Raw genomic sequence first — 26559 nt, 5'->3', positions numbered from 1 at the left:
GACGCCATGTGCACTTTACAGCTAACAGATGACCCTGGATGCCAAAGCTGCACTGTATGTTACATCACTAATGATACTGTACAATACCGATTTCTCAGTTTTAATCAATTCCTGTTTTTACAAAATGATATTAGTTCTTAAATCCCAAAAATCGATTAGTTAAGCCTGTTTTCAGTAATGAACGGAATATTGTAGCGTAAAATATAATTATGCAGTTGTAACTTTATTATTGTGAAATCTTCATTAAATGTGATTTAAGCGTTTGTATACAAATCAGTTACTTTTAACCTTCAGTATTATAGAAATGTAGCACCAACTGACTCTCATGTATATTTTACAGCATTAGTTGAGAGATTTTTATTTCCTCAAGGAATACTAGGCGAGTCCTGAACCTGATATACATCCAAAGTAATCTATACTGAATTGAATCAAATCGCAAGCTTGTGAATCAGAATCAAATCGTATCGTGGAATCTGTCAAAACCCAGCCAGACAAAAGCACCAAAAAATAGCCCCATAGAAAGACTCTTTTCACTGAACTTGTCACCCTGCCCATCAGAAACCCACACCCCACTTGCCCCTCTGCCCCTCAGAACAAAAAGAGAAACCACAGCCTTGTCTTTCACAAAACCAAGCTCGCTCTTTGAAGTCATTAGTAGCTGACACACCAAATCGCTTCTGCAAACTGAATGACCCCCGGCTCCTGTGAACCCCTTGTGTGCAAAATGAGCAAGATGTACAGTATGTTCCTAAAAAGACAAGGTGAAGCTGAAGACCTGAACACGGATTTCAGACATCTTCAGAAAGCCCTCCACAGATGTGCTTTTCCTACACAATCAATACAAACAATCAGTGTCAGCAAAACTGCTTTCCATCAGAGTTTCCTCTACTGCTACACTGAATAATTTTGAGATCCACTTTTCACACTGAGGACAACTGAGGGACTCATAAGCAGCTATTATAGAATGTTCAAATGCTCACAGATGCCCCAGAAGGAAAAACAATGCATTAAGAGCTGGGGGTGAAAACTTTTGAACAGATTGAAGATGTGTACATTTTTCTTATTTTGCCTAAATAACATATTTTTGTCATTTAGTACTGCCCTACAGAAGCTACAGAAGATACTTACATGTTCCCCAGAAGACAAAATAAGTAAAATTTACCCTGATCTTCAAATTTCAAAAGTTTTCACCCCTTTCTCTTAATGCATCGTGTTTCCTTCTGGAGCATCAGTGAGCGTTTGAACCTTCGGTAATAGTTGCATATGAGTCCCACAGTTGTCCTCAGTGTGAAAAGATTGGTCTCAAAATCATACAGTCATTGTTGCAAAGGGTTCAAATACACAAAGATGCTGAAAAACCTAATTTTTCTAATCCCTCTCATTTTGCAGACTCTGCAAGGTGTATGTAAACTTATGACTTCAACTATATTTTTATATAATTTAACATGGTAACACAAATAGAAGGTACCACAAAATAAATATGAACTCATTATTTTTAAATACTATATGTAGTAAGGACCAAATAAGGGGAGGGTATGACTCCGTCGGATATGGGCTATCAAATGACATGGAAAAAGCTCTCAGACACTATTTGTGTCTCAGTGGTAAATTTGGGTTAATCATTTGGAGATACATTTAGCCATCCCGTCCTGCATATCCAAATGTCTTAATTATAGATAACTTGTGGACAGCTGAAATAAACTGAAAATGAGAGGCATGAAAGAGGCAATGAAGTAATTGCAAAAACTTTCATGAAACTCTAGTTCATCACTGTTCATGCGTAATGTGACACGTTTCTCTTCCGTCTCGCAGCTCTGTAAACTTCATTGTTAATGAGATCTGGTTTTAATGTAGGAAGTCATGCTCAGTGACCAAAGGGAAACCAACTGGGGTGCGAAGCTAATTATCTTGTGAGAACATTGTCTTTTGTTGTGTATTGAGTTAAATGTTGTGAAACGTGATGTGAAAATGTCATTAGTGAGCAATGGACCGTCTTTAAAATAGTAATTGCTTTGTGGGCTCAAGGTAAGCCGGGCTAAACAATATTTAAAACTAACCTAACTTACAGTTGAGGTCAAAAGTTTACATACAATTATTTGACCAAAATAAGGCGGATAACATAAAACGCATGTGACTTTTTATTACGTACTGACCTGAATAAGATATTTCACATAAAAGACGTTTTTCCTTCTGAAGCATCAGTGAGCATTTGAACTTTCTGTAACTGAGTCCCTCAGTTGTCCTCAGTGGATCTCAAAATCATACAGTCATTGTTGTAAAAAGGTTCAAATACACAAAAATGATGAAAAACCTAAGAATTTGTAGTACCTGAAGGATTTTTCTCAAGAAAAGCTGACAGTTTAACTGTTCAGGACAAATAAGGGACTCATTACCAACTATTACTAAACAAAAAAAAACACAGGTGTGGACCATTCCTGTAACAACACAGTATTAAGAACCAAGTGTATGTAAACTTATGAACAGGGTCATTTTTATAAATTCAATTATTATTTTCTCTTATGGACTATATGCAAACGTCTTTTATGTGAAATATTCAGGTCAGTACTAAATAAAAAAAACAACATGCCTTTTGTATAATCCCACTTATTTTGGTAAAATAATTAACATTTTGCTAATTCTGCAAGGTGTATGAAAACTTTTGACCAACTGTACTTTATTCATAGTTGAGAGCCATCCGTTTAATTTTAAAAAAGTATATTTGTAAACTATAAAAACATGCAATATCTGACAAAGCCTTGTCTGTTAATTCACTCAAATTAACTTACATTTTTTACATGCATGCTTCAAATAAAACCCTATGTGCAAATACGAAGGCTGTTAAAATGGAGGAATGCGAGCCATTTGCACAGTTACATTTTAACAGCTTCGCTTTTCACTAGGTGAACTTCAATGTAAAGGCTTGTGTTTATAAGTGAACAGAAACTGCACTCTGAGAGGTTGTTAAGGCCATTAAATTTTTATGCCAACACGAGATGAGAGCAAGTGCTCAAATATTATTTCAAGTCGTGAGTCACATTCAGCGCGCAGCACAAAAACGTGTGGCTACGTTCCAGTTGCCATGACTGACAATGACTGTCCACAACTGTCCTATAGCAATTAAAGATGTAACTACATACCAAATATAATCAATTAAGAATCAACGACTGCAAAAAAAAGACGATTCCAGCTGCCCACACAAATCTGGATATTGTGGGACAACATTGCATGCTCCACATTGCTACCGGTTACAGAAACACACCTTTACAAGAAGCTAAAAACAGCTAAAAGCTAAAAAAAAAGGCTTTTCTCACTGAAGTGACAGATTAAAGAGTAATTCGACAGTTTCCAAGCTCTTAACACCACATTGCCAACTGGCCTCGGAGTTCATTGCTTGCCACAACCCGCCACATTGGAAACAAGTACTACTGTGAATTATTTTCCAGCCTACAGTGTTACGCATGCCTTGAAACAAGGAAAACGGAGGAAAGCGGAGACACCCACCGTGTTCAGGAATGATAACACTGATGAACAGTATCTCCAAAATAAAAAAACAATGGCAAAGAGGTAAAAAGAATGTGGCATCCTTTTTTTCTGTTTTCATTTTTGGCTGAACTATACTGTTATGCTTCTTTAAATAGATAGTACTCCATCTTGCTAAGGACCACTTGAGGTACAATTCCTCCCTTTTCAGTACAGAACATTTCTTTTTCTTAAGGAGTTAAAATAATAAGATAAGCAACATCTTCGACATCCAATTAAATCCTGTCTGGACTGGCGGCCTCTTTTAAAGTTGTTCTAACCTTGACGACACAATTAGTCAACCTGACTCCGAAAGCTTGAGCTTTTTCCATAAGATTGCAGGGGTGTGCCAGAAAACTCAGTTTCTTAAAGGGATAGTTCACCCAAAAATAAAAATTACCCTATGATTTACTCATTCTCAAACCATCCTAGTTGTATATTATTTTCTTCTTTCAGACAAATGCAATCGAAGTTACATTCAAAAATGTCCCGGCTCTTCCAAAGTTTATAATGGCAGTGAATGGGTGGTGAGATTTTAAAGTTCAATAAAGGTTCCATCTATCATAAAATGTACTCCACATGGGTTTGGGGGGTTAATAAAAGCCTTCTGAAGTGAATTGATGCATTTGTGTAAGGATAATATCCATATTTCAAAAAACTTAAAATCGTAATTTCTAGCTTTTGCTAACTGTCATACGAGCGTTCACGAGAGAGTGGGGTTCCAGCGGATGACGTAGGACATAGTAAACAAATAAAGTTTTAAATAAGGATATCTTTTCTTACACAAACGCACTGATTCACTTCAAAAGGGATTTATGATGGATGGATGTGCTTTTTTGAACTTCAAAATCTCAACACCCATTCACTACTATTATAAAGCCTGGAAGAGCCATGACATTTTTTAATATAATTCCAACTGTATTCGTCTGAGAGAAAAAAAAAAAAAGTCACATACACCTAGGACTTATTAAGGATACACCTTTAACTTAGTGAGAAAATGGCACTCAAACCCTTTTCCTATCATTAAATATTAGTGCAAATCTTAGCCTTCAAAGTAAAGTCAGAGTACATATTCTGTATCAAAAGGTGATTCATATTGTTGTAGACATGTTTGCTTGCTGCCATGGTCTCTCATCCTACTTTGAATGGAGGGAGGATCTTTAAAAACTATTGATCATTGCAAAGTATGTTTGGTAGACATGGTTTTGGAGATGTTTCATTCTTCAAGAATGCAAAGAGGTCTTTGGGCCAGTTACACAAAGAGATTATGTAATGGTTGTAAGTCAGCCTCTGGCACAGGTACCTGGGGGCAAAAAGCTGGGAGCGCGCAGCTGCACGTCTCAGCAGCTCCAGAACAGAACGTGCCGGGGCAGAGCAAAGCCAAGCTAGTGGAAGACTCCTGCTCTTAGGACCTGGCATGTCTTACCAAAACCATTCTCTGCGCCAAGAGTCATTTACTAAAAGCTTTACACTGTGGGGAACCCCTCCCTCCTCTTACAAGAAACTGCACTGGAGAGATATTTATGTCTCTCTTATTCATCGCTCCTGGGATCTTTGAATCCTAACAACAAAAAAAATGGAGGACATCTACATGTGGAAATCGATTTGTTGTCTTAGAATCTTATGTTGGGAGATTCCATTTTGTGCTTTTAGCTTCTTTAACAAAACAATTTGTGGAATTAATAAGAAAATGAATCCGCAAGAGCAAGGGTTTCAATTCAAAACTGCAAAATTTGAGCTCAAATAAAAAAAGTCTCCAGATTTTACACTTACGTACAACTAAAAAAAAAAAAAATCACTTCAAAAATAAAAACTAAACATTGTGAGAATTATGAGATATAAACTTGCCATTGCAAGTTATAAAGTCAGAACTGCAAGTTATCTCGCTATTTTGACTTTATAACTCGCATTTGCGACTTTATATCATGTAATTCCGAAAAAAAGAAGCAGAATTGCAAGTTTATATCTAACTCGATTATTCTAACAAGATCTGCAATTGTTAGAATTGTGAGTTTTTATTATATGATTCAGAGAAATAACTCTTTTTTATTTTTTATTTAGTGGCGGGCTTCCATAAATATTAGATTAGAAGCTAAAGTAAAAAAATAAAGAAAGAAAGAAAAGAAAATTAGAAACGCTGCATTACAAGTAACTGAAATAAGTACTAAAATTACTACTAAAATTAATGAAATAAAAATAAATGAAAGCTAAATAGAAATGACAAAAATGACAAAAACAAAATTACTAAAACTTAAACTAAAATTAAAATAATATCAGATTATTAACAGATACTATTTAGTTGTATATAAATTGTACTAAAAACACACACACACACACGCATGTACACACACACACACTTTGCTGTGTTTAAACTGTAAATGCCTTTTCCTGAAACATTTGACTTTTTTTTGTTTAGAAATTTCAAAATTTCTCTATCAAATTTGCTGATTTTGTCGGGAAACAGTACTTGGTGTTTTACCACATTTTTCAACCTTAAAATAAGCTCGAAATAAAATATAAAAATTAGATGCAAAACTAAAATAAAAAAAATAAAAATAAAAAAAACATAGAAAATGTGAAATATTGCACTGCATTAAGTGCTAAAATTACTTAAAATACTAAAAATAAACAAATGAAAATAAATTAAGGCTAAATAAAAATATATATAAAAAAATAAAACTAAACAAAATGACAAAAGCACATCACAAAAATGCTAAAACTTACAAAAAATTAAAATGAAAATTACATATTAAATTATTAATAAATATTACTTAGTAGTATATAAATAGTACTAAAAAACCCGCACGCAACTCTAAACAGCCTTTCATGCAATATATCTGACTTTTTTTTTCTAAATCTCAAAATTTCTGTAATCCAATCGGTCACAGTTACAGATTTTGGCGGAAAACGTACTTGGTGTTTTACCGCATTTTTCAAACTTAAAATAAGGTTGAAATAAATATAAATTTTAGATGAAAAACAAGTAAAAAAAAAAGATTAAATGTTGCACTGCATTCAAATAAATTAAAGCATTAAATTAAAGAAATATTTTTAAAATGACAAAAGCACATCACAAAATTACTATAACAAACTAAAATTAAAATGAAAAGTGAAAATATATATCATATCAAGATATTAATAAACACTGTTTAGTATTACATAAATAGTGCTAAAACCACATTTTGCTGTAACGCCTTTTCCTGCAAAATATTTGATGTTTTTTCTACATTTCGGTAATCCAATCTGTAAATTACAGATTTTGGCATTGTTTTCAGCTTCATCTAATATATTTGACTGTTTAAATATGTAGAATTTGGCTGATTTTCCTTCAAAATAAGTGCAGAAAGTCTACAGAGTCCATCTGAGCTTATTAATGTCCAAATCCACACTGTTACAGAGGCGCTTTAACATGGTACAGCCCATGAGACCCTTTCCTGCCCATAAGCCGTATTCATTTTACCTGACTGCCTGGTAAAATGAAGAGGGAAAGTTTAGAAAAATGAAACGCAGCTCACATTCGCTTTAAACTTAAACGGCGAACATATGTTTTGCGTTTGTGGGGAAAAAAAGGCCCTTACTTGAACATAGTCTCCTTAGGGCTGCTGACAAGAATTCCACAAAGACAGGAAACATAAAAAAACACTCTGCTTGATTTGATGAGGCAAACTTATCCAAGGACTCCCTCACTAGAGGCGGACCCCACAGACGAGCCACCCAGTAACTGCACCCCCTCCGCTCCCATGAATAAAGGCCACATGTTCTGTTAAACTGGAGGTGGAAGTGGGGAAAACAAGCCAGACATCTCCAGGGTACAGGGCCACAGCACTGGCTTTGTGATCTCCCTTGGAATGCCTCCACCGGTTCGGCCGAATCTGAAAGGATTCCAGGTCCGAGAGCTCCCCCCCCCCCTCCCCCTCGTGCCCACCCCGCCTTCTCGAACTCCAAATCAAGCACCCTCCCCAGCCAAACAGTGCTATGAATGCCACCTATCAGAGCTGGGCTAAACCCTGCGATTAGGGGGAATTTGCCGAAGGGCCCTTTGTAGAAAAGAAAAATGTCTGCCAGAGCAAGGAATGTGGAAAATTCCTGGCAGGACAAGCAGCCTTTTGTTAGGAAGGTCTTTTTTTTTTTTTGGAGGGGGGTGTTCTGGAGGGAAAGAAAAGCGCAGACAAATTGGATCTGGTCCGTTTAGGAGCCTCTGCTGTTTGAAGTGAAATCAGTTCCCAGAGTTTCTCAAAGGAGAGAGGAAGAGAAGAGAGAGGGGTGGTGGGGGTCGGCACAGTAATTCAGGTTTTTTACTTCAGTTCCACAAAACTTTCCAGTTTTGAGGGTTTTTTTTCCTGTTCTTGGGGCTCTGTGGGGTCTTTATTGGGAACTGGGTCAATACCTCAGTCAGTCCGAATGGGATGCTTTACATACTCTGAAATACAGAATTATAGTTTTCGATCTTGATTCTACTAAACATTCCAATTTTATTCCAAATTTATTTTAAATTAACGTGCATCAAAGACTGACACAAAAGAGATGAAATTGTTCAATTAAGTCGTTATTTTTGGTTTCTTTGCGCAAAAAAGCTTCATAAAATTACGGTTGAACCACTGATGTCAGATGGACTATTTTAACAGTGTCCTTTCTAACTTTCGGGTCTTGAACGTGTCAGTTGCTTTGCTGTTAATTCAGGGTCAGAAAGCACTAATATTTCTTTATTTGTGTATCAAAGATTAACAAAGGTCTTACAGGGTTGGAGCGACATGAGGGCAAGTACATTCTTAAAAATAAAGGTGCTTCACGATGCCATAGAAGAACGTTTTTTTGTTTAAATGGTTCTGTAAACATTTCTTCTTCTTCTTTAATATTTGAAGAACCTTCGTGTTTCACAAAAGGTTCTTTGTGGTGAAAGAAGGTTCTTCAGATTATAAAAAGGTAGGAATGGTTCTTTGTGGAACCAAATATGGTTCTTCTGTGATTAAAATTAAAATGGAAAGTGAAAACATATCAAATTATTAATAAATACTACTTAGTAGTATATGACTAGTAGTAAAACACATGTAACTGTAAAAGCCTTTTTGTGCAAAAATATTTAACATTTTTTCTAAATCTCAAAATTTCTGTAATCCAATCTTCAAAATGATAGATTTTGGTACTTGGTGTTTTACCCTATCTTTTTTTTTTAACTAAATAAAAAATTAGATGAAAAACTTAAATAACAAAAATAATAATAATAATAATAAAATAGATGTTGAACTGCATTAAGTACTAAAATTACTAAGTAATAAACTGATAATAAATTAAAGCTGGATAGAAATATAAAAAATTAATAAAAATGCACATCACAAAATTGCTAAAACTTAAACTACAATTAACACAGAAAGTAAAAATATATCAAATTATTAATAAATACTACTTAGTAGGATATAAGTACTAGTAAAAACACATGTAACAATAAATGCCTTTTCGTGCAAAAATATTTAACATTCTTTCTAAATCTCAAAATTTCTGTAATCCAGTCTGTCAAAATGACAGATTTTGGTACTTGGTGTTTTACCACATCTTTTCTGAAATAAATATAAAAATTAGATGAAAACTTAAATCAAAAAAAAAAAAAAAAAAATGTTTGACTACACTGAGTACTAAAATTACTAAGTAATAAACTGATAATAAATTTAGGCTGAATAGAAATATAAAAAAAATAATAAAAATACAAAAGCACACTACAAAATTGCTAAAACTGAAACTAAAATTCAAATTGAAAGTGAAAATATATCAAATGCTACTTTGTAGTATATAAAACGTAACAAATGTCTTTTGGTGCAAAAATATTTAACATTCTCTCTAAATCTCAATTTCTGTAATACAATCTGTCAAAATTACAGATTTTGGTACTTCGTGTTTTTCCGCATCTTTTCGGAAATAAATATAAATATTAGATGAAAAACTGAAGTTAGAAATTAGAAATGTTGCACTGCATGAAAATCTAATTTTTTTAAACTACTAAAAATTACAAAATTACTAAAACAAAATGAAAGATGGTTCTTTAAAGAACCTTTAAATTTCTTTGGTTCTTTGTGGAACCAAAAATGGTTCTTCTATGGCATCGCTGTGAAGAACCTTTTAAAGCACCTTTATTTTTAAGAGTGTAATTAATCAGAATTTTCATTTTTGTGTGAACTATCCCTTTAAGGCCCAGACTTTGAAAACAAACTTCTGAAAGTATATTTTTTTTAAAGAGTGAATGCAGAGGTCCTGAACTTGGTAACATTTCATAATACTGTCATCGTTTCTAGCAGCTTTAAATCTGTGGTTGTTTTTCTTCAGATTTTGGGGTGTATAAATCAAAGTCACTCTAACGCACAAGTTTTTATGGAAATGTCCTGGAAGTGCCTGGAGAAAGACGTCAGTGAAAGAATGCATGTGTGCAGCCCTCTGTGTGAACCGCTTTCTCGCCTGGCCATACCATGATAAAAGACTCGTGTCGCAGAGGTGTCACCATCAATAATATATGTCACATACCTTTCCCTGTTCATACAAACACAAAGATTTCCTGTCTTCCTCACCCTCTCCCTCACTTCTCATCCTTTATTCATTTACACGTCAGCACCATGTCAACACTGATGCTGCTGTTATGGATTGATTCATTAAAGAGATAGTTGAACCCAAAATGAAAGTTCTGTCATTAATTAGTCACCCTTATGTTGTTCCAAACCCGTAACACATCTTTAGTTCATCTTTAGAACACAAATGAAGATATTTTTGATGAAATCAAAGCACTTTCTGACCCTGCAACAAACACGCATGTGTTTATTTTTTAAATTCAGACTCTTTATCTCATGTTTTATTAGGAATTGAAATTATGAAAGCCCATTTTGGCTAAAAGTCGTAATTATAACATACTAATTAAAATTTATGAGAAATCAAAATTCTGAGATAAAAAGTTAAAATTATGACAAATTACAGTTAAATTACAACAAAAAAAAAGTAAAATTATGAGATAAAAAGTCATGAATATGGCATTAAAAGTCCATCTTACAACATAAAAAGATATATTTATGAAACGTCAACATTATGACATAAGTCACAATAAGATAAAATGTCATAGATTTATTCATTATTTAGTTACTTTTAAAATTCTGACTCTTTATCTCATGTCTTATTAGGAATTTAAATTATGAAAGCCCATTTTCAGGAGGAAAACAAAAAAAAACCATTTTGGCTAAAAGTCGTAATTATGACATACTAATTAAAATTTATGAGAAGTCAAAATTCTGAGATAAAAAGTTAAAATTATGACATATTACTGTTAAATTACAACAAAAATGGTACATTTATGAGATAAAAGTCAATTATGGCATTAAAAGTCAATTTTACAACATAAAAAGATATATTTATGAAACGTCAACATTATTGCATAAGTCACAATGAGATAAAAAGTCATAATTTTATTAATCATTTAGTTATTTTTTTAATGTTGACTCTTTATCTCATGTCTTATTAGGAATTTAAATTATGAAAGCTCATTTTTCCAGGAGGAAGAAATATATATATTATGGCTAAAAATCTTAATTATGACATACTAATTCTAATTTATGAGAAGTCAAAATTCTGAGATAAAAAGTTAAAATTATGACATATTACTGTTAAATTACAACAAAAAAGGTAAAATTATGAGATAAAAAGTCATAAATATGGCATTAAAAGTCCATCTTACAACATAAAAAGATATATTTATGAAACGTCAACATTATGACATAAGTCACAATGAGATAAAAAGTCATAATTTTATTAATCATTTAGTTATTTTTTTAATGTTGACTCTTTATCTCATGTCTTATTAGGAATTTAAATTATGAAAGCTCATTTTTCCAGGAGGAAGAAATATATATATTATGGCTAAAAATCTTAATTATTACATACTAATTCTAATTTATGAGAAGTCAAAATTCTGAGATAAAAAGTTAAAATTATGACATATTACTGTTAAATTACAACAAAAAAGGTAAAATTATGAGATAAAAAGTCATAAATATGGCATTAAAATTCAATCTTACAACATAAAAAGATATATTTATGAAACGTCAACATTATGACATAAGTCACAATGAGATAAAAAGTCATAAATTTATTCATTAATTAGTTATTTTTTAAATTCTGACTCTTTATCTCATGTCTTATTAGGAATTTAAATTATGAAAGCCCATTTCCAGGAGGAAAAAAAAAAAAAACATTTTGGCTAAAAGTCGTAATTATGACATACTAATTAAAATTTATGAGAAGTCAGAATTCTGAGAAAAAAGTTACAATTATGACATATTACTGTTAAATTACAAAAAAAGTACATTTATGAGATAAAAGTCAATTATGGCATTAAAAGTCAATTTTACATCATAAAAAGATATATTTATGAAACGTTAACATTATTGCATAAGTCACAATGAGATAAAAAGTCATAATTTTATTCATTATTTATTTTGACTCTTTATGTCTTATTAGGAATGTAAATTATGAAAGCTCATTTTTCCAGGAGGAAAAAAAAAAAAAAAAATGATATATATATATATATATATATATATATATATATATATATATATATATATATATATATTATAGCTAAAAGTCGTAATTTTTACATACTAATTCAAATTTATGGAAAGTCAAAATTCTGAGATAAAAAGTCCAAATTATGACATATTAACTTTAAATTGCAACAAAAAAGGTAAAAATATGACCAAAAAAAAGTCATAATTATGGCATAAAAGAAATGTTATTTTTTTATTTTTTATTTTTTTGGAATGTTTATCTCATATCTTATTAGAAACTTAAATTTTGAAAGGCCATTACCACGAGATAAAAAAAAAAAAAACTTTTTGGCAAAAAGTCATATTTATGGCATACTAATTCAAATTTATGAGAAGTCAAAGTTCAGAGATAAAAAGTCAACGTTATACATATTAAGTTTAAATTACAACAAAGAAGATAAAATTATGAGATAAAAAGTCAGAATTATGGTATTAAATGTCAATCTTACAACATATAAAATATATATTTTATCAACAATTATGACAAGTCATAATTTTATTTATTATTTATTTGATTATTTTGACTCATTATCTCATATCTTATTAAGAACTTAAATTAAGAAAGCCTATTTTCAGTAAAAAAATAAATAAATAAACATTTTGGCTAAAAGTCATAATTATGACATACTAATCCACATTTATGAGAAGTCAAAATGCATTGATAAAAACTTGCCATTATGACATATTAAGCTGAAATTACAACAAAAAAAGTTACAAATGTGAAAAAAGTCACAATTAAGGCATAGAAAGTCAATCTTACAGCATGAAAAAGATATATTTATGAGATGAAAAGTCAACATTGTAATGTCACAATGAGAAAAAAAGTCATAATTTTATTTACTTCTTTGTGTTTAATTTTGACTGTTTGTCTTATACCTTATTAGGAACTTAAATTATGAAAGCCCATTTCCAGGAGAGAAAAAAGGGCAAAATATCATATTTAACACTTATTAATTAAAATGTATGAGTCAAAATTCAAAAATAAAAACTCAACATTATGACACATTAAGCTGAAATTAAAACAAAAAGATACAATTATGAGACAAAGTCATAATTATGGCATTAAAGCCAATCTTACACCATAAAAAGATAGATTTATGAGATGAAAAATCAACATTATTACATTTCAGACCTGAGACTTTTTTTTTTTTTTTTAATCACTTGGATTTTTTTTTTTACAATTACCTTTTATTTTATATGAGGAAAGATATGAATCTACCCATAAAACAACAGAAAACTCTACTCTATGAACCTCTCTAATTAGGGGAAACCCTATTTATTTATTGTAATCATCTTTTCCACACTGCTTTCCCTTGCGCCCTTCTCTCTTCCCCATTTCAATCTCTCGCCTCTCACACTCTCATCTCCGGAGCACCTATCGAGGCAGCTGTTATGGTCGCTGGCTCAGAGCAAAATGATTAAAGCGCTTCCAGAAGCTGGAACAGGAAAGGGAGGGGGGGCAGCGAGAGAAGAGGGGGAGAGGTCACAAGGGTCACCGGTGGAAATCCGTTGAGGTGGTCCCAGCAAACTCCTGCTGTGTGAGTAGAGCCCCAGACTGAACACACGCCCCTATTGGCAGGAACTCAGCTTCTCGGGCCCCAGATAGAGAGGGAGAGAGAGATAGAAAACGAGACGAGAGGAGGGGAGAGGGCTCGGGGAATGCAGGGAATGAGGTAGAGATGTCCACTCTCTCTCTCTCACACTGTATCTAACTCGCACAGCCGTCCAAGTGAGGGACAGGAACGGCTCCAAGCCACAATGTAAACGAAGCTTTTGCAAGTGCATACTTCAAGACCCCAACTCCTGCCCAGGGTTTCAATAATTGCTAATAAAATGTTTGCAGCTCATTACAAAAATCTAGTCACCATCCAACTACGTCTAATTGGGGGCGTCCTGCCAAACGAAATCAAAACTATGAAAAGTAACTTTTCCGAACATGCTGTACAAACAAGAAGTTTGTTTTAACCCACAAGACCTTCTTATTATTTGTGCTGGCAAACTCTGAAATTGACAGAAATGCGCTTTAACTCGAGTCAACATGACTTCACATTCACAACCGTTTTTACTTCTGTGCTGTCCACGTAAAAAAAACGTTAAAAATGACTTGATTTAATCAAGTCAAAACTATGAGACAAATAGTAAGAAGTATAACATTAAATCATGTTTATGAGACAAAAATTCAACATTATGACCTAAAATTAGATAAAAAGTCATCATTTTATTTTTTAATTAATTAATTTATTTTTTTTTTTTTAATTTCCTACACTTTTTTTTTGTAAGAATGAAGAATCAGCCCACATTTATTTGAGTCTTTTACAAATCTATTAATATATTGCATGAACTGTCATTAAAAAAAATTAAATCAAAAAATTAAATTTCGACTTTTTCCTTTTTTTTTTTTGTTCTGACATTTTTCCCTGGAATTGCAAGAAAAAAAATGTGCAATACTGACTTGTTCACACAAATGCAAGTTGTATCTTGCAATTCTGACTGTATTTTTTGTAATTCTGACTTTATAACTCATAATTGGAGTTTTTATCTTACAATTCAGACTTTTTTCTTAGAATTGTGAGATATAAACTCACAATTGCAAGTTATAAAGTCAGAATTGCAAAATAAAAACTCACAATTGCGAGTTATAAAGTCAAAATTGCAAGAGACAAACTTGCAATCATGACTTGTTCATGCAAATGTGAGTTGTATCTCGCAGTTCTGACTTTATAACTCATAATTGTGAGTATTTAACACGCAATTCTGACTTTTTTCTCAGAATTGTGAGATATAAACTCACAATTGCAAGTTATAAACTCAGAATTGTAACGTAAAAACTCACAACTGCAAGTTATAAAATCAGAACTGCGGGATAAAAACTTGCAATTCTGATTTGCCCACACAAACGCGAGTTGTATCTCGCAACTCAGATTTTGTCCTCAGAATTGTAACATATAAACTTGCAATCACGAGTTATAAAGTCCAATTTTGGAAGACTGATATGTTCTCAGAATTGCGAGTTTATCTTTCAGAATTGCTTGCATTTCTGACTTTCACACAATTCTGAGAAAAAAAGAATTGTGAGTTTGTATCGCAATTTTGATTTAAAAAAAAACAAACTCAGAATTGTGAGATAAAAAGTTGCAATTACCTTTTTTTCCATTGTTTCCAATGTCCTGTTAATTTACTCACCCCCATGTCATCCAAGATGTTCATGTCTTTCTTTCTTCAGTTAAAAAAAGAAAAGTTTTTGAGGAAAACTCAGGATTTTTCTCCATATAGTGGAGTTCAATTGGGATCAGTGGGACGAAGGTTCAAACTGCAGTTTCAATGCAGCTTTAAAGGGCTCTACACAATCCCAGCCGAGGAATAACGTTTTTATCTAGCAAAACGATCTGCCTTTTTCTACAAAAAGACTTCACGCATTAAGTAATCACCCTGGAAAGTTCATGCATAGTTAGTTCTTCATCTGTGTACTCCGGTTCAAAAAGATAGGATAGGGTGAAAAACTTCTCCTCCAGCTTCAAAATCGTCCGACATCATTGTTTTACATTTTTTATAAAGCGTGTTTGACTTTCTTTGCACGTTCGCCTTGTAAACACCGGGTCAGTACTTCCGCTTACATTACGCGTGACCTTTCCATCATGATTACGTAATGCGTGAAGTCAAGCTAATGCAAGATGAGCATTTGTGGTTAAAAAGCATATACATTTTTATATCAGAAAATGACTAGGTAAGACCCTTATTCCTCGGCTGGGATCCTGTAAGCCCTTTGAAGCTGCATTGAAACTTCAATTTGGACCTTCAACCTATTGATCCCCCATTAAATTCCACTATATGGATAAAAATCCAGGAATGTTTTCCTCAGAAACCTTAATTTCTTTTCAACTGAAGAAAGAAAGACATAAACATCTTGGATATTTGGCCTTTGCTTAACATATTACGTTAACATTAGTCTAGATGAATCATACGGAAAAAGAAAAGTCTAGGCAGAGCAAGTGATTAAATTCTGATGAAATATTTTGAATAATGCTCCTTGATGAATCACGCACAATGACACCAAGTAAACAGGGTCAGTTTTAAGCGTAGTAGCCCATGTAGACGCCCATGTGACTCAACGCAAAGTCTCACTGTTGCGTTCTTCAAACATTGGGATTTGTTTACAAGTTTAAATAAGGCTGACAGCATCTTGCTATTTCAGTCTCATTTGGTGTGGAATAGGAAATGTGAGGAATAAAAACAGGCTGAAAGACCAAGCATAGGCCAAGCCAGTGACTCAGAGAAGGACAGGACCTCAGCTGACTGCCGAGTTCAATATTTTGCCCGGGAGGCTCGCGAAGGCTATAAAAAGGTTTTGATGTTTGACACCAAATTCCCATCACAATACCCTCCTCCCGCCTCACACATGGACACATTAAGAAAGGGAAGAAGGGGGAGAAAAAGAGAGAGAGAGAGAGAGAGAGAAAGAGAGAGAGGGAAAAAAATCTTTTCACACTTTGGCAGCGGCTGAGGGTTTTCCAAGCCTCCCCACCAAATCGAGACTGTTGGATGACTCCCAATCGCAGCCCTTGTTCCCCTTGAAACGCCGAGCGCCTCCCCTCTTCCTTGCCAGACTCTCCCTCCCGTTTCCCTCGGCTCTGATTCCACTCCTCACCACCTGACAACACTGTCTGTCCTCCAGCCAAAAGCATCAGATCCTTGTGTGAGATGAGAGAGAACTTCCTCCCCACCGTCTCCTGTCCTCCGCTCATTTGCGCCTCTTCGCTTATTCATTCACTCATTTCCTAGAGGTGGGAGCGTTAAGGTTTACGGCGTCCCGATTGTTTCCAATTTGGACTCCGCTCATATGTTTGTGAGGTCGTCATGATCCAACAAACACTGGTGGAGCGAACCACCTGGGAAGGGAAGAGCGAGTATGAATCACGACCCTGTCATCAAGCTCATATCAAAGGAATTCTTGGCTTGAGATGAGGTGGACATCATAGCTCAGATCTTTTGAGCGCAAGTGACATCCCTCACGGTTTGAAGACGCCACGGGAAGTAAATCTATTGTCTTCGCCGGCATTCCCACTTCTTGCCTTGGTAACAAACAAGCCAAGCACTAAGGTCTAGGGAGAGCACAAGAACCTCTCCCTTCTCCACCATGCAGAGGAACCGAACGTGTAAACACGCTGGACGGCGGCCAGTTGGCAGTATGAAATGGGACTGAATAATGTTAGCCGTTTGAGGACAGAGATAGTCCGTTCCAACGCGCCCCCCTCCTCCGCAACACAGCGCGGCTTGTCCGCTTGGCACGGCGGACCCGGTCCGTCTCCGCACCTGTGCAGGAGGAGCACCCGGAAAAGGAAGAGGGGGGCAATAAATCAGTCTTTTGGCCGCTCAAGCAAATCTAGCAGATAACATTACGCCTGGTGTAGGGGATCCGCAGAATTCTCCCTATAGCGGGACTTCCTGTTGGCCTGATTTATAAATAACAAGAGGACTAGAGCGGAGACGAGTAGTGAAATGTTAGAATGCAATTCTGCACCCAGTGAATGGAGTTATTTATACTCAAAGATGTCCTTTCACAAAAAAAACACCTGACATATGGTCATACTTTTAAAGCTTATGACCATACTTGACATATGGTCATACTTGGAAATATATAATTTTTGAATATAAATATTATAATTATAATTGTAAGTATAATTTGTGTGTTGTGTTTTTTTAATATATGTGTGTAAACTCATTGAATGTTAGAAAGTATACAAAATTATATATATATATTTTTGGTATACTTTCTAACATATTTCAATCAGTGTAAATTAATATTACTGAGATACAATTATATAATTATAATAATATAATTATATATTTTTTCCTTTTTATTGTGTGTTTTTGTATTTGTGTTTCAGTGTTATTTTAATATTACTGAGAAACAATTATAATTTTTTAGAATTTTTAATTGTTGTGTGTTTTTATAATTTATATATATGATTTAAATTAATTAAAAAATGTAATTTTGTATCATTTTTACTATTCATTTTTGTCATCTATTCATTTTTGCCATCAATTTGTGTGTGTTTATATATATATATATATATATATATAAAAAAATTTTGTGAATTGTATTTTTTTTTTAGAAATTTTTAATTTTTGTGTTGTGTTTTTGTCATTTATATAATTTTATTTAATTTCATTTAATAATTACATTTTGTATAATTTATAAAATATTTCAGAGTTATTTTAATATTACTGACATACAATTTTAGTTTTTATTACTTTTTATTTTATTGTAATTTGTGTGTTTTTGTAATATATATATATAACAATAATTAGAATTTAATTTAATTTAAAATGTTCATTTTGTATCAATTCTAATATATTTAAATCAGTATCATTTTAATATTACTGAAAGAAACCATTATAGTTTTTATTTTTTCATTTTTATTTGAATTTGTGTGTTGTTTTTTAGCAGTTTTTTTTTTCATTTTTGTGTTTTGTTTTTGTAATTTATATATATGACATATATAAATTAACTGTCTAATTAAATTTTGCTCCATGTAAAATATTTCAGTGTTATTTTAATATTACTGAGATACAATTATTGTTTTTTTTGTTTGTTTTTTAAATTTTAATGTGTTATGTGTGTTTTGTTATATATAACTTCAAATGTAATTTCATTATTTTTTCATTTATTTTTTTCATAATTTGTGTTGTTTTTATTTTTATTTTAGCAATTTTTGTGTTTATGTATGTTACCAATATTACATATATTATATATTTTTAACTAAATGTTTTTTGTTGTTATTTTTGTTACACTTTTTTTTAATTACTTGACACTTTTACTTAAACTTTACACAAAATTATGGTTCATCTCAACAAACATTGTCTAGATTTGACCATAACCTCCAAGCAAAAATCATCAAATTTTTATACTCCTTGTGGACGCAATCTGCCAACTGATAAGCTCAACATGCCAGATTGCTGAAAACAACAAATTCTTTTTGTATAAACACTCCTGTTAGCAAATTAAACAACTCGGGTTCTTTATCAGAACAACTTCTATTCTTATCACTCTGGCGGAGCAGGGGGGGTTTTTTGCAGCTAACTTGTATCCTCACGTAGCAGCTGTGCCACCTGCAAAATGTTATTTTAAGAATCCCAAACACTACATCCTCCGACTGCTGGATTTCCCGTCTGAAAGCATGATGCTCAATGCATCCACCTCAACAGGGGTCATGAATCTAAATCTGACGAACGCCCTAGACGGATGAACCGCTCCTGACGAGCCTATGGTGGCCGAACGGTGGAATGAACCTGATTAAAGCATTTTTTTCTCCACTCATATCCAGAGCCACCTTCCACTATTAACCATTTAGGGGGGTGGAGATACTTAGTTGGGGGAGGGGGCCAAAGGAAAACATTCCAGCGGCCCCTTGTAGCCAAAAAGGATATGCTATAATTAGTTCCAGGAGGGCGAGCAGTAGCTGAATGAAGAAAACTGACTTGTTTATCCAGAAGAGGAATGGCAAAGCTTTTGTCAAGTCCACCCTGTAGATGCATAGACCCCCCTGCAGCCTCTCGGCCATGTCAATTCATGGGTGACATGCTAAACAGATCATAACCCGCACACAATGACCCATACAAGAGGACGGAGAGCTGCAGACGCACACGTTTCCTGTTGCCCATTCATAAAAAAGGAGACAGGAAGACAAAAAATGTTGGTTTTCTGTCTCAAACTGCATTGGCTGAACTCAAAATGCATGGAGACGCAAGGCTCGGGCTTTTTTCGGACACCCTCACGTTCCGATCGGAGCGCTATCTCTCTCTGCTTTCCATCTCTGACTCATTATCAGTCATACACTTGGCCGCAAGTTCATCTCGGACTTATTCACAGGATGTCATACCACTATGCCCACTCCACATTCAGGATGTTTGTAGTATGACTACAGCCTGATGAATATGCCTCCACATTCACAGCAGCTTGTAACACTCATAACACCCGCAACATGTGCCTTTGTGCAACAGAAAAAGCTGAAAAATGTAATGCTAAAATTTCAATAGCATTTTTTCTACATATCTGTCATTTGAAAATTTAAAAAATAAGGAAAAATATATAAAGAGAATGGTAACGCTGGTAATGTTAATTTCAGCATTTGCTAATGCATTATTAAAATCGCTTATTAAAAGTTGTGTTTGTTAACATTAGTTAATGCACCATGAACTAACGTGAACAATGAACGACTGTATGTTTATTAACTAACATTTACAGAGATTAATAAATATTGTAATAAATGTAGTGCTCATTGTTTGATTTGTTTATAATTTTCTCTATAACACTTTACAGTAAGGTGACATTTGTTAACAAGTGATTTATTGTAAAGTGTTAGCAAAAAAATTATAAATTTTTAATTCGTAGCTGAAAATCATTTAAAAAAGCATTATTGCTGATGCCTTTCTGAAAAGAAAATGGTTGAAAATAAGGAAAAAAATATTCAGTAAATATAAAGAAAATGATGAATAAATCTTAGAATTGAATGAAAAACAGGATTTTAATTTGTAGGTAAAAATCATTAAAAAAAGCCTTACTCTTGATGCCTTTTTGAATGGAAAATGGTTGAAAATAAAGAAAAAATATTAAGCAAATATAAAGAAAATCATAAATAAATCTTAGAATTTACTGAAAAACAGGATTTGTAGATAAAAATGTCTTTCTGCAAAGAAAAATGGTTGAAAATAAGAAAACAAATATTAAGCTCCTGAATTTATAAAAAAAAAAAAAAAAAAAAAAAAAAAAAAAAAAATTTTAAATTGTAGAGAAAAATAATTTTAAAAAAGCCTTAATGTTATTGTTTTTCCGAAAGGAAAATGGTTAAAAATAAGAGACAAAATATTAAGCAAATATAAAGAAAATGATACATAATTCTTAGAACTGGATGAAAAACAGGATTTTAATTTGTAGCTAAAAAGCATTAAAAAGCCTAATTGTGGACGGCTTTCCGAAAGGAAAATTGTTGAAAAAAAGGAAAAAATATTAAGCAAATATTAAGAAAATGATCTCAGAATTTACTGAAAAATAGGATTTTAATTTGTAGCTAAAAATCATTAAAAAGCCTAATTGTTGACGACTTTCTGAAAGGAAAATGGTTGAAAATAAAGAAAAACTATTAAGCAAATATCAAGAAAATAATCTCAGAATTTATTGAAAAACAGGGTTTTAATTTGTAGATAAGAACCATAAAAAAGCCTTATTTGTTGACGGCTTTCTGAATAGAAAATTGTTGAAAATAAGGAAAAAATATTAAGCTAATATAAAGAAAATTATAAATAAATCTTAGATTTTTTATTAAAAAAAAACAAAAAACAAGGTTTTAATTTGTAGATAAAAACCATAAAAAAGCCTTACTGTTGATGCCTTTCTAAAAGAAAAATGGTGTAAAATAAGAAAAAAATATTAAGCAAATATAATAATGATGAATAAATCTTAAAATTTACTGAAAAACAGTTTAATCGCAAAAAAATCCTAAAGAAGCCTATTTGCTGATGCTTTCCAAAATATATATGATTGAAAATAAGGACAAAATATTAAGCAGAAATAAAGAAAATGATAAATAAATCTCAGAATTTAGGCTTTTAATTTGTAGCTAAAAATCACAAAAGCGCCTTATTGTCAATTCCTTCCCGAAGGGAAAATGGTTGAACACGCCGGGGTATTTGTTTCTCCAGCGGGTAAAATTTATCACACTTCCATGAGAAAAATCTCCTATTCGCTGACAGACTTCTGCCCTTGCTTAAGTCTAGTTAACCTTTGACCCGTAATGTTTTAGTTTGTTAGCTTGCGCTGCAATCAGGAAGACAAACAATTTTTTTCCGCTTATATCTCTGAAGACGTACATTAAAAAAAAATATGATAGTTGTCTCAAATGTCACACACTAACAGACACAGCATCATGCAAAACCAATGTTTTTGGTGTATTTTCCTCCAATGTGCAAAATGTTTATAAATGAGCAAAAAGGTACTATTTCCTTTGCGACTTCTGTCGGAAAACCATTTACAAAGTCAACTCAGCATCTACAAAGCATTATCTATTTGTTTAAGCCTGTGTGGGTGGATCAAGCGCGTGCACGCGTGTGCGTGGGAGTGTGTACCTGCATCACGCAGACATCATGAAAGCGCGGCCGAACGCACCTTTGGGCATCAGTACAAAGGAAACACGGCAATAAATGTTAACTTTATCAGGTCAGTCCAAAGGGTTCAGCTGTTCAGACTCTCAGTCTCACACAGTCATTTAAACACACACGACTAGTGCAAGTTTTACTGGTGTATGTGCCTTTACAATGCAATGCAATGCAATCTAACAGCAATTAAAATTGCTAAATATATAAAATAATGCATAAAGTCTGTTTAGCTAATAAAAAACATGTTTCGTGCAAGGCTTTTGCATTGTAGAGTTGCTCCTGAACCATCTTTGCATGTCTATTAAAGTTAAAAGTTTCTTTTCTAAAACGGTTTGACGTGGCGAGCAAAAGCTGAACTTTAGCATGTTCACTATAGGGGCTCAGCCTGGATGTAAAGGGTGTTTTGGAACAGCTCGGCTCACATGTGACTCAAATCGCATTCCTGGATGATAGAGTCAGATGGGTCATGTTTTCCTCCAATACAAATGTACTCATTTCTGCATTGAACAAATCATTTCAGCCCCCCCGCGCTATACGCCAGTTCATGCAACTATGTCGAATCATGCGACAGGATCCAAGGATCTGATAACAAAATAGTGTGCGACTTTAAAGATCTGCACACGGTATATCAAATCCGTGCCGTCACTTTCCTCGAAACGTATAGTGAATTCAGATGTGACACACTTTTGAATCTTCCAAGTCAGTGTGTGTGTGTGTGTGTGCATGTGTGTGTCCAGGGGCCTCGGAATGCTTTGCTTTTCCTGTCTGCCTGAGAAAAATCCATAAGGACACAGAGTCGGCATGCCACAAAGGGTTCATTCTCTTCATATCTCCCTGCAGTCATTCTGGTGGCACTTTTAACTGCCTGCGGCTTTACTCCTCCAGCTATCAATCAAATGTGTCGGCTGATAAAGAACGAAAACTCTCCTGGAGAAATTATTGAATTAGACCCGAGTGCAAACAACTGCAAATTCACACATGAATCCTGCAGTGAGTTAAGTTTAATAAGTACATGATTAGGCTGATTCGTAAAAATTACTCGTGCATATATGTGTACTGCAAATGGTAATACTTTACAGTAAGGTGTCATTTGTTAACATTAATGTATTAACTAACATGAACGAACAACGAACACTACATTTATTACACTTTTTATTAATCTTTGTTATTGTTAGTTAATAAACACACAGTCGTTCATTGTTTGTTCATGTTAGTTTACAGTGCATTGACTAATATTAACAAACACAACTTGTGATTTTAATAATGCATTAGTAAAAGCTGAAATTAACATTAACCAAGATTAATAAATGCTGAAGTATTGTTCATTCTTATTTCATGTTAACTACTGAAGTTAATTAATGTTAAATAATGAATTAAAACTTATTGTAAAGTGTTACTCTAAAAATATATGCATATTTTTATCATTTATTTTTAATTTAATTTGAATATATATATATATGTGTGTGTGTGTGTATAAATTAGTGCTGTCAATTGATTAATTCTGATTAATCACATCCAAAAAAGATGGGGTTTTTTTTGTAATTTTTAATAATATTAATTATAATATTACATAAATATTTGTAACTTTAAAAAAAATGTACCTTTTTAATTGCAAAATTAGATTGTAAAATTTTGAATTGTGAAATTAAAAAGGTCAAGTTTCTTTCTTTTTTTTAACCCCTAAATGAATTAATTAATTTAATTATAGTTTTCAACTTCTATGTTTTATTGGTAAATAAAAATGTTTGTTATGTTACATTTACGATCCTAGAAATAAATCCAAGACTTCATACTAAAATCATATTGATTGAAAACATATATGTATATACATACATATATATATATATATATATATATATATATAAAATGAAAAAAAATAGTTTGATAATTAAGTGAAATCTTATTAAAAATAAAAAAATGAATCGATTTGACAGCAAAAACCTTACACACACATACATATACATATATATTATCAGTGTTCACAAAATGAAAATTATACCTGGATTGTGTATTATATTAAAACCCCTTATAAAATAAAATGATTATACATTACTGAAAAATAAAACATAATATCAAAATATCATGTTTTCCCCAAAGTATTCAAAGCTAATTATTTTCCCTGCCTAGTTTTGAAAGGTAAATGTAAATGTATGTGTCCAGTTATATATGACTAATGTAAACAAACTCACCCATTTCCTGGGTCTTCCTCTAGGTCTTTTCTCCCCTGTGGTCTCAGCTTTCTGCAAATGCCAACAACCGTGAATTAGTGGCTGGTATTTCATCAAGTGCTTTAAACAAATTTTTCAGGCACACAATTTGTCACAAGCAGAGTCATTTTCATACACAGCCACAAAAGGAGAAGGTTAAACGCTAGGGCTCCATTTCCTCTAACGCTTTTAATGCAGAAAGAGTTGGTAACGTATATCCGGGCCTCCAACAATGAACTGTCTCCAATGCTCAAGTTCCTGGTCTGTGCAGCATAATATTTCACCAAAGGAATTTTATGCCATTCAAGTGTAAATAAGAGCACCATTATCAGCAAAACCACCCAGATAAGGGCCATGAAAGACAGTTATGGGGTTTCCATCACAGCGGCTCCAACTTCATTGAAGTAAAATAAAACACCTTGCAGTACAAAAGAAAAGGTCAGATTTGTGATTTGACGGTTGTCTAACTTCACCACATGAGCCAAAACAGCAGCGCAGGATTTCCTAAGGACATCGTGTGTCATTCAAGCAACATTTCTGTAAACGTAACTGAAATTATTTGACGGGTGGAAGCAGGAAAACTTGCCCCGCAGGTTTAAACGGTGATGCCTTCCCCGCCACGGTCGAAAACAATTAACAAGACAAGACGCGTTTTCATTATTTATAGGATATAAAGTTTTCTTCTGGCCGTGGGCTTTTGTTATGCAGAGGCCTGCAGGAAACCTTACTCAAATCATCAAACATCTATGAATTCTGCGAATGACCCAGGAAGGGTAGGTGTCAAAGGTATCATGTTTGTCAACAGACTACAATCCAACCAAGTGAGATACAAATCAATGTTAGTAGAGTGCACGTCTCTAACCTAACCACCAGCACGCTAAAGCGTTACTCTAATCTGACAGAGTTATCAATGCGGTGTCAAAACAAATCCTGAATTATGAGAGAATAATATACTGGTGTGTGCTGAAGAGATAGTTCACCCAAAAATGAAAATTACCCTGTGATTTACTCACCCTCAAGCCATCCTAGGTGTATATGACTTTCTTCTTTCAGACGAATGCAATCGGAGTTATATTAAAAAAACATCCTGGCTCTTCCAAGCTTTATAATGGCAGTGAATGGGTGTTGAGACTGAAGCCCACAAAGGGGGTTAATAAAAAGCTCTGGTGGGTTTTAAATATAGATTTTTTTCTTACACAAACACATCTAATTACTTCAGAAGGCCTTAATTAACTCTCCGGAGTCATGTGGAGTACTTTGTATAATGGATGGATGCACTTTATTCGACTTTGAAATCTCAACAGCCATTCACTTAGATTATAAAGCTTACAAGAGCCAGAACATTTTTTAATATAACTCAGATTGTATTCGTCTGAACATAAATCACTTTTTTATGACGTATGGATGCATATTTTGGGGCTTCAAAATCTGACCACCCATTCACTGCCATTATAAAGCTTGGAAGAGCAAGGACATTTTTTAATGTAACTCTGATTGTATTTGTCTGAAAGAAGAAAGTCATATACACCTAGAATGGCTTGAGGGTGAATAAATAATGGCGTCATTTTTTGGGTGAACTCGTTTAAGAGTACATATATGTACACAAATGCACTGAATCACTTCAATAGGCCTTTATTAACCCTCCGGAGGCGTGTGGAGCACTTTTTATGATGGATGGATGCACTTTTTGGGGCTTCAAAGTCTCACCACCCATTCACTGCCATTATAAAGCTTGGAAGAGCAGAACATTTTTTAACATAACTCCGATTGCATTCGTCTGAAAGAAGAAAGTCAAAAAGTTTTCACCAGTTTCAACTTAAAAACTTAAGTTCAGCAGCTGCATTAAAATTTTAAGTTAAATCAACTTTAAACTACAAGTCATTCCAACTCACTACAATAAAATGAGTTAACGTACTTGTACTTTAAGTTGATTTAACTTAAATTTTAAGTCAGCTGCTGAACTTACGTTTTTAAGTTGAAACTGGTGAAAACTTTTTACAGTGTAGGATGGCTTGAGGGTGAGTAAACCATGGGGTAGTTTAAATTTTTAACACATCGATTCACTTCAGAAGGCCTTTATTAATCGTCCGGAGCCGTGTGGAGCATTT

General features: G+C 33.3%; 1 protein-coding gene across 1 annotated transcript in view; it reads right to left on the bottom strand.

Moving 5' to 3' along the window:
* hmga2 (high mobility group AT-hook 2) overlaps window positions 1-26559 on the bottom strand; it is a 40367-nt gene that overhangs the window by 6272 nt on the left and 7536 nt on the right. The window contains exon 3 of the mRNA XM_051107144.1: window positions 24434-24484. Within this exon, the coding sequence (XP_050963101.1) occupies window positions 24434-24484 (51 nt within the window). The remainder of the gene's footprint in view (window positions 1-24433; window positions 24485-26559) is intronic.

Source organism: Labeo rohita, chromosome 4 (assembly GCF_022985175.1).
Source record: "Labeo rohita strain BAU-BD-2019 chromosome 4, IGBB_LRoh.1.0, whole genome shotgun sequence".
NCBI lineage: Eukaryota > Metazoa > Chordata > Actinopteri > Cypriniformes > Cyprinidae > Labeo > Labeo rohita.
The sequence above is the reverse complement of the archived record's forward strand: the minus strand, read 5'-3'. Positions and strand labels throughout refer to the sequence as shown.